The sequence below is a fragment of the Arvicola amphibius genome, chromosome 7 (genome assembly GCF_903992535.2).
Source record: "Arvicola amphibius chromosome 7, mArvAmp1.2, whole genome shotgun sequence".
NCBI classification, from domain to species: domain Eukaryota; kingdom Metazoa; phylum Chordata; class Mammalia; order Rodentia; family Cricetidae; genus Arvicola; species Arvicola amphibius.
This window is the reverse complement of record NC_052053.1, coordinates 6316368-6335976: the sequence shown is the minus strand read 5'-3', so window position 1 is coordinate 6335976 and position 19609 is coordinate 6316368. Positions and strand designations below refer to the sequence as shown.

The following is a 19609-nucleotide window of genomic DNA, read 5'->3' as shown; positions in this document are numbered from 1 at the left end:
GGTGTAAATTCAGTATTTTCAATATGCAGAACTCTTTCTGCATATTATGAATCAGTAACTGTTGAGAAGTTCTATAAAGTCCCTTAGTACCAGGAGAATAGCATATAATTCTGACTTTTGGACAGAATCATAAGGGCTTTGATTCACTTTACTTAAATTTTCTGATTGATATTCTGGCTTTCCTGAAATATTTGCATCGGTATGGATTGTAGGGGTTCCATTTTATTGGTATATTCCCGCACAGTGCAAGGAAATATCCAGTTAGTTCTCTTTATAAATTGAATTCTCTTGCCTTTGGGATAGTTGTTTTTAATCTCTTTGTTCACTTTTTCCCTAATAATTCTTCACTGTCATCACTAAAGGCGCTATAATCTCTGCTGGGTCTGTTCCTGCTAGTTGACAAAGTCTCAATTTTCCTTTTAGAATTAAAGCTTTTCCACATAAGTTTTAATATTTTACTTGGTTTATGTGATTAAAAAGATTCATTCTAAGATAATATTTTCCCTTTGCATTAAAATTCTTGTAGAGAAATGTTTGGCAGGTAATATGACCAGAATGCAGTTAAGATTCAGATCCACACAATTCACATGTGCCCTCATGTAATTCACATGTAATTTCTCTTTAATCAAAGCCAAATTCTCTTTGAGCTTCAGCTGATAATTCCCTGGGGCTATTTAAGTTCTTATCACCATCTAAGGTTATGTTTAAATTAATCAGGTCGTCAGGTTTTATCCCAATAGTGCACCATACATGTGAAATGTCTTCTAGCAATCTTTGGAAGTTATTAAGAGTCTGCAATCAATCTCTTTTAATTTTCACCTTTTGGGGTCTATTTGTTTTGTAAACTTATTTTATAGCGTAAATAATAAATAGAATCTCTTTGTATTTTTTTCAAAAGCAATTTGTAGTCTTTAAGAAGGCAAATTTTTTTTTACTTTTTTCTTTCTAAAGTATCTACATTTGAATCAGATAGCAAAATGTCCATGTAATAGTAAACTTTAGATTCAAGAAGTTGCTTATATATAATTTCCAATGGCTGACCTACAAAATATTGGCAGGGGGTGCGACTTTTTAACAAGAGAATCTTCCCTTGATAATCTCTTATTAGGCTGAGAATTATTATAAGTAGGCACTGTGAAAGCAATTTTTTCTTTCTCTTATAAAGATATAATGAAGAAACAGTCTTTTACATCAATAATAATAATAATAATAATAATAATAATAATAATAATAATAATAAAAGAGGCCATCCTTTAGGCAATCGGTAAAGCCAAGGAATTCAAGACCATAGAGGTCCCATTGGCTGGCTGAGTCAGTTCCTAGATCTGTTGCCATTCTCCTTTTTTCCATATTTCTTTTTAACAGCAAATAAAACAGAATCCCAAGGGCTGGTTGATTCTTCAATATGCTGGGTATCTAGTTGCCTCTGTACCAGCTGTTCTAAAGCCTGCAGTTTTTCTATTATTAAAGGCCATTGCTTCACCCGTACAGATTTGTCTGTGTAACACTTTAAGGTAGAGCTGTTGGTGCCTTTGAAATATCAACAACTGTTGTGCCCTATTCTTGTACAACCTGAATGGTCAGTGTCTGTTCTTTATAATATCTTAAAATAGTTTTTCCAGAAGCATATATTAAATTATGGCTTGTTTCTAAGATTGTGGGAATGTGGGCTGGAGAGATGGCTCAGAGGTTAAGAGCACTGGCTGCTCTTCCAGAGGTCCTGAGTTCAATTTCCAGCAACCACATGGTGGCTCACAACCATCTGTACTGAGATCTGGCTCCCTCCTCTGGCGTGCGGACATACATTGAGGCAGAATGTTGTATACATAATAAATAAATAAATCTTTTTAAAAAAAGATTGTGGGAATGTTAATACGAGCATTCCTTTGCTGTAATAAATCATTTCCCCACAAATTCATTGATATGTTAGCCACACATGGTTTTAATATTCCTCTCTGTCGTTGTGGTTCTGTACATTTGACCCATATGGTGCTCTGCTTTACCTGAGATAAAGTTACGATCCCTGAAAGATGAATATTTGCTTCCTGAAGAGGCCAATTTAGATGTCAAGATTCTGATGAGATTATTGTTAATCCTCATCTCTGTCTACCAGACCTTCAACAACAACACCATTTATTCGCTCTTTTGTTTGTTTATAGAAGTTTGCCAAAATACTCACTTTATGGTTTCTCCTGAATTTTTGTTCTCTCTTCTATAGCTGTTCTATTATCCAGAGCAATATCGTTTCTTACAGTAGACATTAGGTTCTTTAATCGCTCTGGGAAGAGGTTTTCTCTATTATGGCAGGAAACAACTGAACCAGATTTGGCATAAGCTCCTACAGAGTCCCCTCACAGAGTTTCTCAATGGCAAAGGATATCTTGAATATTCTTCATTGACCTGCATTTGTTAGTCTTTTGGGCCCTGTATGACTTTAAAAAATGATTCAATCTTCTTTCCTACTTACTCAGTTCTGTCCCAAACACTGAAAGCTGCTGTCTGGCATAAATCCAGGGTGTGGTCCTCATATATAGCTTGCCTTTCTATAGTAGCATGATCTTCTCCAAGAATGTGATCTTGGAAGATTTCCTACCTTTAGCTTTACTCCGTTAATCTTAGCCTCTTCTCTGAACCAGGTACTCCATTGTAATTGTGAACTAGGCTCTAAAACACCATTGTCCAATTTTATCCAGCTTTAGGGATAATTTTATTACAAACTGACCGTGAGTTTAACATTTGCTTCACAAAAGGTGAATACATGCCATATATGAGACTATTGCTTCCTTGAATCTCTTTAAATCTAACATTGGCAAAGGAGTCCAGTTAGCTAGAACAGAGCTTCTGCCATCTGGCAATTCCTGTAAGGGTAGTGGATATATTAAGGTTGGTTGTTTGAAAACCTTAGGCTGTTTCTCTCTATTCTTATAATGAAATGCTAAAATTCATTCTCATTTTTTTTGCTGTCTTGATTTGAATATATCTGTGATCTGTTTAATTAGGTTTTTCTAAGGCTTGTATCTTAACACTCAGATTAACCTACTTTTTTAGTGGTAAGACAAAAATAATAAAGCTCATAATGTTTACAATTGACATTACGTAAATCCCATCTAAATTAGATATCCTCTCATTTAATCATTCGGTTTTCAAACTGTCTAGTATATTATTATACAGAGACCCAAATTCCTCCTTTGTAATGGTTTTTCCCATTTTTTAATGTGGGGCAAAACTCTTAAATAATTCCTCCCTTTAAGAATTCCCAGTTATATTAATAAATCCTGCTGCTGATGTTGATGAAGATGTGAGGCTTACTGCTGCTGTGTAGAACAGTAAAAGCCTGACTGGATTGAAGGCAACTGTCTAGTTTGGCAGCAGCCCAGGAAGGGGATTCAGTGAGAGCCCACAACTCACAGTGGAGAAAAGAGACTGACAAATGCCCTGGGGATTATTCAGAAGATGCACACATGGGTGGGGGGGGCTGCCTGAGGGCAGAACCAGCCAGTCTAGGACAGGTGAATCCTGTGGCATTTGGAACCCAGGTGCTTCTGGAGTTTGGGTGGCAGCTGGAGACTATTTTAGAGAGGCTACAACCGAAATATCCCTAACTTTCTCAGAGGCTTGGGAGCAAAATAAAGAAAAGCTTGCTGGGTGGAGCGGGAACGCCAAGTGTAGCTCCAGCCTGTGCTGGTGGCTAAAAAGTCACAGGCAAAAGACATTTTCGTGAATTGTACACTAAACATTGGGCGCCAGATGTAGCACTAATAATAAAATCTCAGAGATCGATATTGGGGTTCAATCTGAAAATCAGAAAAACAAAGCAACGAAGCCACTAGAGAGCTCTTACCTTTGTGAAATCTTCAGACTGAAATCAAACAAGTTCCTGTCTCCTGCCTTATGTTTCAATATGACGTGGAAAATGCACCCATGAAACTTGAACAGTTCAGTCCCTGGGCAGCACTGGCGAATGACAGTGTTAGTGACATTCCAGTGGACAGGAGAGATTCCACATGTCCTCCCTTAGATAAAGAGCTATAGGCGGTCATTGACCTCCAGGGATGGACTCTTAAATTTCAAGTGCTCATCCTAGGCCCATGTATATATGAACAGCAGTAAATGGATACAGTAGGCTAAATATATACATCTATGTGTGATCATATGTACACATGTTAGGAGTAACTAAGGAGAAGGTCATACATTTGGGAAGGAGAAGTAGGGCACAGAAATTGTTGGGTGCAGGAAGGCAAAGTGCTAGCTAAATACGGTGGTTTTATGTAATTTTGTACTGCTGTAGATATTTGTAACTTTAATGTTCTTTAAATACATAAACATTCATTTATTGAACCTTGTTCCTGGATTGTATGCAAATAACTAGGAGGTTTTCGGTGAACTTCTTTTTTTACTGTCTTAATTGTCCCAATAAGATCCATCTAGTTCATGAGTTCCTTTCTCTGTTCTCTTCCTTTCTTTCCATAGTACTCATGCCAAGAGGCTAAAGTGATTGCCCCTTTGTGCAAACATGTATCAGTGTTAGAAGTTACTGTTTATTTTAGCAATATTAATAGCTATAGATATTAATAATTACCAGTTTCCTTTCCAGGATTGTTCATTTTTAAATGAAATGAGCTAATTCTGAAGTGAAAGACAGATACATTTTTATTCATATACATTTTATTCCTATACAATATATATATTCCTATAAATTATATATATGAAGTATTTGTAGTGAGTAGATGAGATAGCCTTAACGATCCTTCTCTGAACTTGTTTTTCAGGGGATTAGCCACATGCTCAGTTATTTATTTTGAAGCCTATACATCTTCTAAGTAAAAATTTTTTCAGGTTTGGTACAAACTGTAAGTATAGTTCCACATCACTAGTTTAATTCTGTGTAATTATGGGCAGTGTATAAATTATGTGATTCTAAACCTAAGTAAGGCCAATTTAAAGGTGTGAAGTGTGTTTTTTTCTTTAGCTATTTATGCTTATTACTGAATTATACCTGATTTTTAAGATGCAGAAAGGTCGTTGAGAACAAGCCACATTCCACATGAAAATGAATGTAATATTCAAAACTATAAAATACCCATTAAGATAACTAAGCTTGAAGTTGAAATGCCTTGCTGAAACTTGATTTTTAAATGACACTAACAGAATCTTGGTGATATCAAGAACAGATTAAGCTGGAAGTGGTAACACCTCTTTAAAATCCTATCTCAAGCCGGGCGGCGGTGGTGCACGCCTTTAATCCCAGCACTCAGGAGGCAGAGGCAGGCAGATCTCTGTGAGTTCGAGACCAGCCTGGTCTACAAGAGTTAGTTCCAGGACAGGCTCCAAAGCTACAGAGAAACCCTGTCTCGAAAAAAAAAAAAAAAAAAAAAAATCCTATCTCAAAACTGAGGAAAATTGCTGTAGTCTTGAGGCCAGTGTAGGCTACCATCAAGGTTTAATCCCCCCCCCCCCCCCCGTAAAAAAAAAAAAAGCCTACTGTGGCAGCATACTCCTGTAATCTCAGCACGTAGGAAACAGTCGGATTTGCCTTAACTTCAGAACATTGATTAAACTTCTAGGTTATATGCTAACTTACTTCTAGAAATGTTTTAATTGAAAAGGATATCTGAAAATGGTCTGAGTGCTTTTAGAAATAGTCAACAGTAAGAGTGTGTAGTTTTTTCACACATTATATCAACTTTCCACACATGACAGGAACATTGGCTGATACTTTTTTACTGGTTGACTAATAGCTATAGATGTTTCCTTCCTGACTATAATCCAGGTCTCAGTTTACAGTCTTCCCAAGACCCAGTCCTCATCTTAGTTGCAAAGGATGTGCCTGCTCTTTTGCCAGGGACTGTTCCTTCATTATTGTCTTTGTCCTGCTTCCTTTGTCTCTTCTGCTGTCACAGAATGACAGTAGAAAAACTCCTCCTCCATTTTATCTTTGCTGTGACATGTGTGCTGGTCTGTCCCTTTTCCGTGACTCCTTTCCCGTCTTAGGCTGATTGACAGGCTCACCCCCCTGTTCACAGCCCACAGGTCCCTCTGACAATGCCCTCTGCCTTTCATTTTCTCATCATCGAATAAGAATAATCTTTTCTTTTGGGCTTTCATTCTTTGTGACTAGAATCTTTTGTCTCTTTTGTCCTGGGCTGTAAAGTTGTGTTTGGAAGAGTAGAAAATCTCAGAGGCCAAAGTGCATATTTGCCAACTACATGAACTTGAAGTTATGCTGGTTAAACTGAGGTAGTGTAGATAATGTAGTTTTGAAGCCTAACCTGATAGCACAATAAACATTGAATTTTAGTGTTACTTACTAAAAAAAAAATTACATGCATTTATTCATTTACTATTGTGGGGGTAAGTGGTTCACATTAATATTGATGGGCAGGTGTGGAGGGCTTCATTTATAGTATTTTGGTTAGAATGTTTCCGGAGTCCAAAATACCTAAGTTTAAGACATAATTTTGGAGTACATCTGTTTGTAATTTAGAAACCCTTTTTATAAACTAAGACTTGAAAAATATTTACTACTTACCGCATTAGCATGAAAATTTTATGTTTCATAGTTTGTCTTATGAATTAATATGTTTTACTTTATTCCTACAGCAATTTTAGACTCATAGCAAAATTTATAGAAACTGCAGCATTACCATGTAGTCCTTTGCTTCTTGCCTCCTTCATGCAACCCTCATTGGCATCCGCACCACAGTGGTGTGCGTGTTATATACTACAGTTCATGAATTTGCTTTGGACATGCATTACCACATAAAGTCCCTAGTTTACGTAATAGCTCATTCTTGCTGTTGTATGTTTTATGGGTTTTGACAAATATATAGTGATACATCTAGCTTGTCAAATTAGTCTCTGTCTATGGCACCTTCTAACATTTTTACTTCCTCCATAGTTTTGCCTGTTTCAGGATGTATGTTAGGAATCTTGAAGTGTGTGGCAGTATATAGATTTAAAATTGTCTTCTCTTGACCAAGTAATGTGGATTTAAGGTACATCTCTGCCTTTTTGTGACTCGATAACTCTTTTGCACCAAGTAGTATTTCATCATCTATATGTAAACTGTTGGCATACAAAAGAGTCCAGGCATACGATAGCCTGGAATGGAGTATAACATAGGGACAAACAGTAAAGGTCGCAATCTGCAGTCTTCTGCATGCTTTGGGAACTGGAACTAAATCCAGCAGTTAAGAGAACCACACATGCTTTTTGTCTGCATTTATAGGACATGAGACCACACCCAAAATGGACCAGTATCTTAAAGGCTATTGGCTGAAGGAATTCCCACAGCACCTCCCCCTTTTGCCTAAATAAGAGAGTTCTAAGCCTAATAAAAAACTATATATAAGAAGAACAAATATCAAGTATTGTCCAGGGGAAAAAAGAGGCAAAAATATACACAAAAATTAGAATTACAATCAGCATGAACAAAAATCAAACAAGAAACAGATGCTAAGTGTTTTGATAGTTATCCTATCCTAAGGAGTCTAAATCTTAGATTAAAAATGGCTTGGCTAAGCCATAAGAGGAAAGTAACTATGACTGTCTAGTCTTCAACCCCATCAAAGGCCTGAGAAAGGAGATAATATTACTTTAGTAGACAGGAAGTGCAATCAGGGAGCTTCCAAAATGTGCAGTAGATGACAGACAGCTGGCTACCTGGGCAATCACCCAAAGTCTGATTTGCAACATTGGAGCAACCAACTTTGGCTAAGGCCTCGAGTGACTGACAGACCATTTTCAGAGGCAGGAAATTTTTAAAACCATCTTACCCTATCTTGGCAAGGGTTGGCAGTCTTTTTACTTGTATCCTGCTCATCCAGTCTGGACATTGTGCATTTTGTCAGTAGTTGAGGCAGGGGCAGATCTTTGCCCAAAGGCCAGTTTTGCCAAGAAGAAAACAAGCTCCAAGTGGGCTGTCTTTGGTGCCCAACATTCTCTAGGAAATAGATGGGTGCTGCCAGGAGCATCTGTGTCTCACGTCAACAGAATCCTAAGTTATTTAAATGTCATATCCTACAGATGTTTGGAATGTTTGAAGATTACCTATCTACGTGGAATACAGTCTCTATGCATTTAAAGACCCTGATTAATCTAAGTATGGAAAACATGGATGACTATTGACATGTAATTCTTAATACATATATAGCTTAAAGACTAAGGCTTCATATTAAAAACAAATGAAACAGTCTTTAAACAGATGTGCAGCAAATGAGGACAGTGATCTCAAAATGTAAACAATGTATAAGCATCTTGATCAGAGGTAGTATGATAAATATATCCAAAAATTGCATCAGTATACAAAATGTTTTAAGCAGAAGTAGAAGCATGCATGCATACAATATGACAAAATAAGTCTGCATATGTGCACAAATATTGTTAACAGAAATAGGTGCATATTCAGTATAACAAATATAATTTGAATTTGTATCAATATGTTAGAATCTATATCAGTATAAATTGTCTATAAATAATAGCTCACAAGTAATCGCACTATTACTCACTATTATTATTAGCGTGAGTAAGCTCACACTAATGTACCTATTATCCCATCCCATCCATTTCCCACCCCCCTTTGTAACAGATTCTACATCTATTAATCTATTGAGATCATCTTGGTTGCTTTCCACACTAGACCTGCTATGCACAGGGTTTTTTTGTGTGTGTGTGTGTTGAGTTTCCGGTTTCCTGGTTAAAAACAATGTGATTGCTGGATCATTTGCTAAGATGTGCTTACTAAGAAACTGCCAAACTGTCTTCCAAAGTAAATTATCCACAGGCAGAAGTGGGGGGAAAAGCAGACATTTTGCATTGCCTCTGTCAGTTTGCTTTCCTATAGTAGCTCTGTACCGTTTGTTACCTTTGTGCCTTTGCACCTGATGAGATGAACTGAAGTCAGGGACACGGGTTTCTCTTCTCGCTCCTGCTCTCCTCTTTCACTGTGCACACTGACGTCCTTTCTGTCTCTGTAGCTGTGCTGTCAGTCTATCTCCAAGTTGTCCCCGCCGTCCTGAGCAAAGACTCCGGGTTCTTCTCAGCACACACATGAGAATGAGCTTATTGATACTCACAGAATAATTTGCTGCAGTTTCTTTTCGGGACAGGAGCAGCATTGATCCATAGATGAAGTTGGAAGAATTTATATTTGACACTATTCTCCCTATGGATTTGATATGCAGAATATCTATTTAGTTTCATGGTTTTATCTTTTAAGACATTTATTTACTTTTATTTTTTGAGCAAATGTTTTTCCTGCATTTATGTGTATGTACTATGTGCATGCAGTAAGGCCTGAAGAGAGAGCATTGACACTTGAGAAACTGGAATCACAAATGGTTAATGTGTCACCATCTGTTGCTGGGAACTGAACCTGGGTCCTCAGCAGAGCAGCCAGTGCTCTCAACTGCTGAGTCTCAAACTGCCTGTTTTATTAATATTTTACTTTTATTTTTTATATTAACTTATCAACAGCTTTTTCATATGGGATTTTCATATATACTTTATTTTGTTGATTCTTCCCTCCTCTGCTTTCTTGGGTTTTCAGTTGACTTTCTACTTTTAAATTTAGCTAATTGATACATGATAAATGACCATTGGGCCCACGAGTGATGTCATTGTTGACCTTAGATAACAGTTGTTTCTATAGAAAAATGAGGAAAGGAGCTCAGTTTGAAACTCTTAAAACAGAGAAATTGGAGACACTGACAAAGACAGAGCTTTGAAGGAGGGTTTTCTATTAAAAGAACAATAGCTTAAGGTGAAAACTGATGGGATAGAGAAACAGAAGTTTGTTTTTAATCAAGTTTCGGAAAAAGGATTGCTGGATTCTTTGGATGTTGTTCACCTGAGAGGGAACTGATACAGTGTAAGGCAAAGAGAAAGTTTGTGGAGTTCTGCACTGTGGAAAGGACAGAAACAAAGAATCGAGATCAGTCAGCAAAGAGTTGGTCCTTATCACCCTCCCCCACTTGCTGCTCAGCTGAGTCCTCTGTGGCAGGTCTGCTACTGGTCTATGAGATGCTTTGAGTTAATGGACTCCTCTTCCCATACTTCCTGGTGGGTCTGCCCCAGCCTCTCTTTTCCAAATGGTGCTTTAATGTAAATGGAGACCCTGTAGGCCAGGTGCTTCTGTTACATTTAATGCCCTGCTAGAATAGGGTTAAATGAGCTCCTTCTCATGCAGCATGGGGGGGATTTAGTTTCACAGTGGGAATCTTTGGTTTTCTACCAAATAACAGGATTTAAGATGGATTCTTCACCTTGTCCATCTTTATTTCCTCAGGGTTGGTGGATTTGTCCAAAGAACCATTTTTTCAGTCTATAATTCTACAGTCCATTAAAATGCATTGACCTCAACTTACTTTCTGTTCAGTCATCTGAAATATAAGTGTTCTGAGGTAATTTTGTTCTTTGGAAGTTGATTATATATATTTGGGTACTCATACAAGTGAGTATTTGCAACATCTGTCAGTAGAGCAGACGTAGTCGCAGTGAAGTACAGAAACAAAGAAAACATTTGGGAGTATAGAATAGCCTTTGTTGAGATTTTGTCTCTGGAGCTTTCTAGTTTTGTAGTGTCATTTTTGCAGAATTGATACATGTTAAAATGACGCCTGTGTTATTAATAAGGTTGCAGTACTGTGCCACCATTATTTAAATAGGACCTCCAGATCATTTCTAAATTGATGGGAAGTTTAAAAAACAAAAGTATTTGCATACTTACATTTAGAAATCCAGGGTAATTTGTGAATAAAAACTTAGAGGAAAATGGGTGGGAGACATGTCTCAGCTATTAAGGACATGTGCTGCCTTTGCAGAGGTCCTGAATTTGATTCCCAGCACCTGCCTATATCAGGTGCCCTAACCTCCAGAGAATCTGAAACTGTCTCCTAGACTATGTGGGCACCTTCACTCATGTGCGCATGTCCTCCCTGCCTACCCCAACCCATATACACATGATTAAAAATAAAAGTGAAAATTTAAACAAATAGAGAATGACAGTTTGTAACGGGTGTGCAGTGTTGACAGGAATCTTAGAGTTCCTGTACTAGCCACAAATTGTGAGTTTAGGTTATACTGAACTGTTAGGTTTTTATTCCATATGTGATACTGATGTTGAGCACATTGCATTGAAATGTTAATGTGGTTCAGTAGAATTCAAGTCTTAATTTCTTAACATTCCACTACAAGGACCCAGGGTGCCTGAGGCTGATTCCAGGCTAGAAGAGTTGAGCGTTACTCATGTCAAAAAGGGAGAATATACTCTAAAATGATGCCAGCGTGTTAGAAGCATGTCAGAGCTGTTTTGTAGGCTCTCCCACTGGGCAAATCTAGGATGATTCCAACAGCAAAATGATTACAAACAGTAGTAAATTGTAAAGCATTGGAAAGAAATAGTAATTTATGAGACCATATCAATAGCATAGCATTCATATAAACACATAGGGCAAGAGGGAGCACAAGACAGATGTCAAATGTGAGTTGAAAATTCATGATTATGCCAATGTGTCTTAGTAAAGTTCAGAGGATTCCAAGTGAGTGTTTAAATCTAGAGAAGAAATTTGAATGAAGAGTAGCTTATTTGCATGGTTGTAGTCTGACCAAAGAATACATACTGGCTGCAGGAAAAGATAGTAATTAAGCAGTAGCATAAATAGATTTGATGAGGTGCACATGGTGGATTATGCCTGCAGTTACAATGATACAGTAGGGAAGGCAATAGTATTGCAAGTTCTAGGCCAGCGTGGGTTTACATAATAAAATCCTATAAGAAATAGATTATAAGTATATAAGATAATAAAGTTTTCATGACCTCAAGACTTGGTCTTATATTGGTGGGGGTTATTACAGATTAGTTAAAAATTTTATCATGCAGATTATAGATTACTGTGGTTGTCAAGGTTACTGAAATTGTAACTGTTGACTTCTAAATTATTTTTTTGGAAGAGCACATGGAAAGGATCACAGTGTTAACAACTTTGTGGGGATGTAGGGGAGGGAGTATAACAAATAACAGGACGCATTGGGTAAAGTTATATAGTGTTTGTGTTTCATTTGGAATATTTCAAATGTGTGCTTGAGTACATCTGGTTAATCTTGTTGCTTTAGATTGCTTGTTTAATTTTATTCTATTCTTAGTTGTTGAATTGTATTCATCTTAAGATGTTGACCTAAATTTTTATAGATGTGTATACAGGTGATTATATAGGTATTTATAGATCTGTATATTGATTTTTGATTTCTTTTAACTAGTGCTGGGCCTAAAGGAGATAACATTTATGAATGGAGGTCGACTATACTTGGTCCACCAGGTTCGGTATACGAAGGTGGTGTTTTTTTTCTGGATATCACGTTTTCTTCAGATTATCCATTTAAGCCACCAAAGGTAAGAACCTGTATATACATTGATTAAATATCCTTCTCCCAAACCCAGGTATTTTAAAATTTATACGTATATTGATGTAATAACTTTTATTTCATTGCTGTTCATGAATTAATATGAAAACTCAGAACTAATTATTTTGAAACCAAAACGTTGTTGACTTGTGCCTTTTAAAAGTAATTTTGTATTCAGTATAGTTTGTTTGTAGTAAATAAATCTATAAATTGAATAAAACATAAATATGAACTTATGCAAAACTTCCTCTGTGAAATAAACCTATTGACAGCTTTCAGAAATAGGCTAAAAGGATTTTATCTTTATTTATAGGTAAGCAAAAACTAGAAAACTAACAAAAAAGGGAAAACTGACTTGCACACTCATTTTGTGCCTTCTCTGAGTGTAATATAAAATTAAGAATGGCAAGCTCACTTTTACCTGCTTCCTTAATTCATTTAAGTTGAGTGTCTGGCTGGGTAGCTAACAGAAAACATGATACTGACTTGAAGGGCTTCTTCCTCTGGCTTCTCACTGTAAAGTACTCATCTAACAACCCTGGAGCATAGCCTTTGTAGCTGAGCCTGTCACAGAGGACTCCAGTGTGCCAGGAAGGTTGTCAGGACCATAGTCACCAGCTAGAAAAGTGCTTCTTTTTTTTTTATTGCATACATTTTTTAATGTAATACATTCTGATTATAGTCTGCCCCAGCTCCTTCCAGATCTGCCCTACTTCCCTACCAACCCACATCCACACCCTTTCTCTTTCTCCTTGGAATTCAAACAGGCATCTAAAATAATAAAATTTGATAAACAAGTAGAAAAAGCTAAGAAAATCTGATTTTTTTTAAAAAATGGTATTTCTTTGTATGAATTTCTTTTCTTTTTAAATCTTAAATCTCTTTAAAAATATATAATGATTCAGTGTATACATGTATGTACATATATGTCGGTTTATCTGTCTCATCTGTCCATCCATCGACTATCTTTCAATTCTCTCTCTCTCTCTCTCTCTCTCTCTCTCTCTCTCTCTCTCTCTCTCTCTCTCTCTCTCTCTCTCTGTGTGTGTGTGTGTGTGTGTGTCTGTCTGTCTGTCTGTCTGTCTGTCTGTCTGTCTGTCTGTCTGTCTTGTCATCTATCTGTATCTGTAAAGACTTACTTGACTTTTAGATAGGACATTTGACATTTTCTGGAAAGTATCCTCAAACACATTTCAATCAAGTCCCACCTCAAATTAAAAACAGGATGATCTGTCTCTCCCTCCGTCCCTTCCTTTTCAATTGAAAATAGAATCTTCTCTCATACATACACTACATTCAGATCTTAGTTTCCCTCACTCAACTCCTCCCAATCCCCCCTCCCTCCATCTTTCCCACTCCCCTTTCCAGTCCTCTTCAGAAAAGAGCAGGCTTCCCAAGAGAAGACAGCCAAAAAGGATAAAACAAGATGCACTTACACTGAGGCTGAACAAGGCAACCCAGTAGGAGGAAAGAGTCAGGGGCACGCCTGCTTCAAGTATAAGAGTTCCATAAAAACACCAAGCTAACAGCCATAGCATGGAGAGAGAGGATCTGATTCAGATTTATGCAGGCCCCATGCTTTCCACTTTGGTCTCTGTGAGCCTTTATGAACTCGGCTTAGTTGAGTCAGAGGGTCATGTTCTTCTGGTGTCCACTCTACCTCTGACTCCTACTTCCCCCACCCTATGGGATTCCTGGTCTCCAAGGGGAGGGACCTGATGGAGACCTCCAATTAGAATCTGTCTCTCCACATATCTGGCTGTGGGTCTCTGCACTGCACACACCTGCCTCCCGAGGGATCTCTGACGGTGGTGACTGGACAGTGCCGTCTGTGAGTTTTGCAGAGTGTCCTTGGGAAGTAGGGTTCTGTTCTGGTTTGCTTTGCTGTACTTTTACCAGTCAACCCTGGGTTTCTGGGCTATCCAGTCTCCAGTTCCTGGCCATCCAGGCAGTGTAAGGCTAGTGTGGGCTTCAAGTTAGACCAGACATTGTTTGGCCACTCCTAGATGTTCTACATCATTATTTCCCCAGCACATCTAGCAGGCAGGACAGATTTTATAGGTTGAGGGTTTTGTGGCTTTGTTGGTATCCAGGTTTCTCTTTCCATAGCCTACAGAGTTATCTTCCCACGCCAAAGAGACTAGAACATGGGTGTAAAAGCTCCATGCAGGCAATAACTCAACCTCTCTATATTCAGTAAGTTATGTGGATTTTATCCTCAGCAGTGGGACCCCCGCTGCCACGTTGTGGAGAGTGCCCTCTCCTTGTACCAGCCTGGGTTGTTTGGGGATCTCCACAGGATCCTCTTGGCTAACAGCTCAACTGGAAGACTTGTCTGACTACAGATTCCATATCCTCCATTGCTGGGAGTCCTCCAGCTGTCTCCCCCTTACACACACACACACACACACACACACACACACACACACACACACATACACACACACACACACACCCCACATCATCTCAGTCTCCTGCTCCCATCTCCACCTGCCAGTCCATGTGTAAAGTGTATTCTATTTCCCCTTCCCAGGGAGGTCCATGCATCACTCCCCCTAGAGCCCTCTTTGCCTACCGTTTCTGGTCTGTGGACTGTAGCTTGATAATCATTTATTTATTAGTTAACACCCACTTGTAAGTGAGTACACACTGTATTTGGCCTTCTCAGTTGGGTTATTACCTCACTCAGGATGATACTTTTCTAGTTGCACCTATTTGCCTGCAAATTTTATGATGTCATTTTTTAAACAGCTGAATAATACTTCATTGTTTAACTGTAGCATTTTATAACAAGATCGTCCTTAACCATTTGAACATACTCCAGATTTGACTGTTTTTGAGTGTTTTACAGTGTGACCATTAGAATCTAAAATCCTAAAAGTTATCTTTAAAAGTTCTTCAGATGTGCAGGTCTGCCTTTCTAAATAAATAAAGGGTTAGGAATCCTCTTATTATAGTGCCACAAATTGGATTCTTTTGAGAATGATACATTTTTTTTATTCTTTGGTTGTTGCCTATATAATAAAGCTTTAGTAAACTTTGTCTATTTTTATAAATAGAGTTACTTCTATGTGCCTAGTTTTTCATATTGGAAATTGGTCTCAACAAACTAGAAAAAGTAGGGAGAAAGGTTAACAGGATATATTTCTTTGTGAGGAATTAACATTTACAATTGCATTTTTCTTGGCACCATTAGTGGAAATGGAAATTGTCTAGCAGCTGTCTCTCCCTGCTACTTGATCCTTCCTGCTCTGTTTCCTGACAACTGGGATTATAGGTATGCACTACAGAGACAGGAGGATTGCTATAAGTTTGAAACAAACCTGGCCAGCCAGAGCTACATATCTAAACACCTCATGTCTAAAACAAAACAATAATAGCAACTAAAACCAAAACAACCTTAACAAAACCTAGGGCAAATATAGTTCTTTCTATACTAAGTCAAAACCAAACCAATATTTTTAGCTAAATCAAATAAAACTATTCAATTTTGTTGTTATACCTAAGCAAGAGTGGCACTGGTTAGTTATTTGTTGTCAGCATCATCGGGGACATGGACTGCTGAGATGGATTGGTGACACGGCCCTATTCTCTTCTGTTCTGTGACTGTGTATAGGTCACCTTCCGCACCAGAATCTACCACTGCAACATCAACAGTCAGGGAGTCATCTGCCTGGATATTCTCAAAGACAACTGGAGTCCTGCTTTGACTATTTCAAAGGTTTTGCTCTCTATTTGTTCCCTTTTGACAGACTGCAACCCTGGTAAGCAAATCTTTTTAAATCTATAAATAAGGCTTCTTAGTTTAATGTTAATCAAGAAATAAATGTTAGAAAGATGATCAGCATAAGATTTGTTTTGACGGATAATCATGGGGGTTGAGTTAGCGGAATAGTGAATCTGAGGCTGACTTCTCATGCATACTTCTGAGTTAGCTGGGGCTCTCTGGTAAAACCTTCTCTTAAAATCACCAAAGACTTATGAGGAAACCAATATCATATCAATTAGACACTGAGTCAAAAGTTTCTTAATATTCATTTAGTTTATTATTGTTATGTAGCAGAATCTCATTTAGGTCACCAACCAGCTTCTAAATCGTGACATGGAGAAATTATTGGCTAGGAATGCTCAGCCTTATATTAGCTTTTATTTTAATGTTTCTCTTGATCTCCATTTTCCCTTGAGGCTTTTTACCTTTCTTTCTGTACATCTTGTTTTCACTGCTTCTTGTGTGTCTCTGGCTGGCCCTTGGCATGGACCTCTCTTTCTCCCTTGTTCTTTTCCCCTCTCCGCTCTCTCTCTCACCTAGATTCTTCCTCCTACTTATTCTTTGTATTCATCAGCCCCACCTCTCCCTCTACTGCCTAGTTACTTTTTACTGCTTAGGTCAGCTTTTTATTAGGCCGATCCAAGTGCCTTATGCAAGCAGGTCAAACAGCAGCACATCTTTACATAATTAAACAAATGCAACACAAACAAATGTAACAAGTCTTTGCAGCAAAAGAAATGTAGCACATTTTTCCATTAAAAATATTCTACAGCATAAACAAATGTAACATATCTTTACATAGTTAAATTTCACAACAATGTCATACCCCTCCATGGTGATTTTTGTACTGTCAGCTATGGAACCTCTACTTCCTAAACTGGGACTGTACAGATCAATTCTGTCAGAGTTAAGCAGTGTCCCTGATTCCTTTTCCATTCTTCCATGTTGCCATGTGCTTCACTGTACTCACCCAATAACTGGGGGTTTCTCCCTTTTTGTATTAAAACTAACTGTTAAATAGAGCAGTAATGGATATTGCAGTTACTACTCATCAGTCAGTCTAGATTGTTATGTAGAAACTCAAAGTTATTAGTGTATAGTTAATGACTTCTGAAATGCCTCCTAAGAAATTGAACATGGGTAGCAAACTTGTTAGAGTCATGTTTAGACCTACAAGTCACTACTGTGAGGGCTTGGATGTTAGACTTGAGAGGGTTCAAGGAGGAAGAGAAGAAGAGATAATTGTGCATTTGTTTAAGTAAACAAATGGAAATAACCTGAGTATCCACAAAGAGACGGTAGCTATTGAAGAGTGGAACAGTTCTGAACTTACAGGGAGATAGTCTTTTAGATCTAGTATATCAAGATATAGAGATTTTTTTTAAAGATACATCCATACCTAACAAATATTGTTATGTTCTAGATCTAAGGCATATATAGAATATCTGAAAAAAAAAATCAAGGTGTTAGTAGTTGTTTGCTAGGTAGAGGGTTGTGAGTCTTGGAATCTAACAGGGAAAGCCTTTACTCGTCAGGATGACTGTGTTTGGAACACCTTCTGCACCACGTGCACAGACTTTGCTTATGAAAGTTGTTTTTATCTCAGATTCACTTTTACTTTAAAATTATATTTAAAATGAAATGACAGGTAAGGTTTTTTTTGTTTTTTTTTTTTTTTTTTTTTTTTGTAGCTTGTGTTTACAATTAGAGACAACTGTATGACTGTCAGGGAACATTTCATTCTGAATAGCATTATAAGATGGAAGCTTCATGTAAAACTTATGTGAAGATGCATAACAAGACAAAAATACACCTATTCCACTTTCATAGTTGAAGAAAATGTCAAGAATAATGTGACAGAGAAGCTGAATCTATAATATCGCAACAGAATATCTTAGGCTGCAGAAGGAAGACCTGCACAGCGACGTTAGCGATTGACATGCCGTGTGTGTGTGTGTGTGTGTGTGTGTGTGTGTGTGTGTTTGTGTGTGAGAGAGAGAGACAGAGACAGAGCGCTACAATCAGTGGCTGCTGAGGAGCAAGAATATGTCTTTTCTAGAGATGAGCCCCTAAGTTGTCGACCCTAAACACATGAACCTAAGAGTGGGGGAGGGTATGCATACGTGTAGCAATGATAATGACAGATGTTTTGAATTTGAGTGAATGGTTTGGGGAGAGATGCAAGTAAAAATAATGTAAATACAGTAGTCATGTATGATTCCCAATAAAGTTCAAAATATTTGTTAATTTACCATTGACTTTTTCAGTAAAAGGGGTTTATATCGTTATAGATAATTTTCTTTGGAAAAATCAAAGCATACTATATTAAAATATAACTTATACTGTAATGCCATGTTAGAACTGTACATGTAAAGCACACATGATGTCTTAATGTTTTCACTTTTCCAGCGGATCCTCTGGTTGGAAGCATAGCCACTCAGTATTTGACCAACAGAGCAGAACATGACAGGATAGCCAGACAGTGGACCAAGAGATACGCAACATAATTCTCAAAATTTGTATGCAGTGTGAAGGAGCAGAAGGCCTCTTCCCACTGTGCTTCGGATCTTTATAGCCTTTACAATACGGACTTCTGTGTACATGTTATACTGATTCTACTCTCTGCCTTTATCCTTTGGAGACTGGGAGACTCCCCCAAAAGGTAAATGCTATCAAGAGTAGAACTTTGTAGCTGTAGATTAGTTATGTTTAAAATGCCTACTTGCAAGTCTTGCTTCTTTGGGATATCAAAATGTATTTTGTGATGTACTAAGGATACTGGTCCTGAAGTCTACCAAATATTATAGTGCATTTTAGCCTAATTCATTATCTGTATGAAGTTATAAAAAAGTAGCTGTAGATGACTAGGAATTATGTCATTTGTATTAAGCCCAGATCTATTTCTGAGTATGTGGTTCATGCTGTTGTGAAGATGTTTTACCTTCCCTCTTTGTCAGTTTGTAATGAGAGGATTTCCTTTTACCCTTTGTAGCTCAGAGAGCACTGATGTATCATCTCAAACACAATAAACATGCTCCTGAAGGCATAGTTTCTTGTCGTAATGTTGAAAGTCTTGTCAGAAGGTGTGTCTGAGATGATTGTTGACGAAATAAGGATGTGGCTATGAAGATTGATTATTAAGGACTAGTACAAATGGATGAATTATTAAATTGAAAGCATTTAAAAATCTTAAGTGTGTAGAGTTTTTCCCTTTAAGGAGAGCATATAGTGGGCTTAAATGTGAAGCTGGATTTAAACCATTGCTCTTTTTAAAAAAAAAAAAGAAAAAAAACATGAATTCTACATTGATGATGTAATATTTGAGTTGAAAATGAAGTCCTGGGTTATTCAGGACCCTCTCCATGTCTTACAGAGCATTTTGTTTCCAAATTGGTGATGTCTATTAAAAGTTGGACAATACTGTCAGATAATTGCTTTTCT

General features: G+C 37.6%; 1 protein-coding gene across 1 annotated transcript in view; it reads left to right on the top strand.

Annotated features, from left to right (window-relative positions):
• The window catches only part of Ube2e3 (ubiquitin conjugating enzyme E2 E3), a 66271-nt gene extending 47055 nt beyond the window's left edge, over positions 1–19216 (top strand). The window contains exons 4-6 of the mRNA XM_038337979.2: positions 12256–12388; positions 16016–16163; positions 18578–19216. Coding sequence (XP_038193907.1) covers positions 12256–12388; positions 16016–16163; positions 18578–18675 — 379 coding nt within the window. The 3' untranslated portion in view covers positions 18676–19216. The remainder of the gene's footprint in view (positions 1–12255; positions 12389–16015; positions 16164–18577) is intronic.
• The last annotated feature ends 393 nt before the right edge of the window (positions 19217–19609 follow it).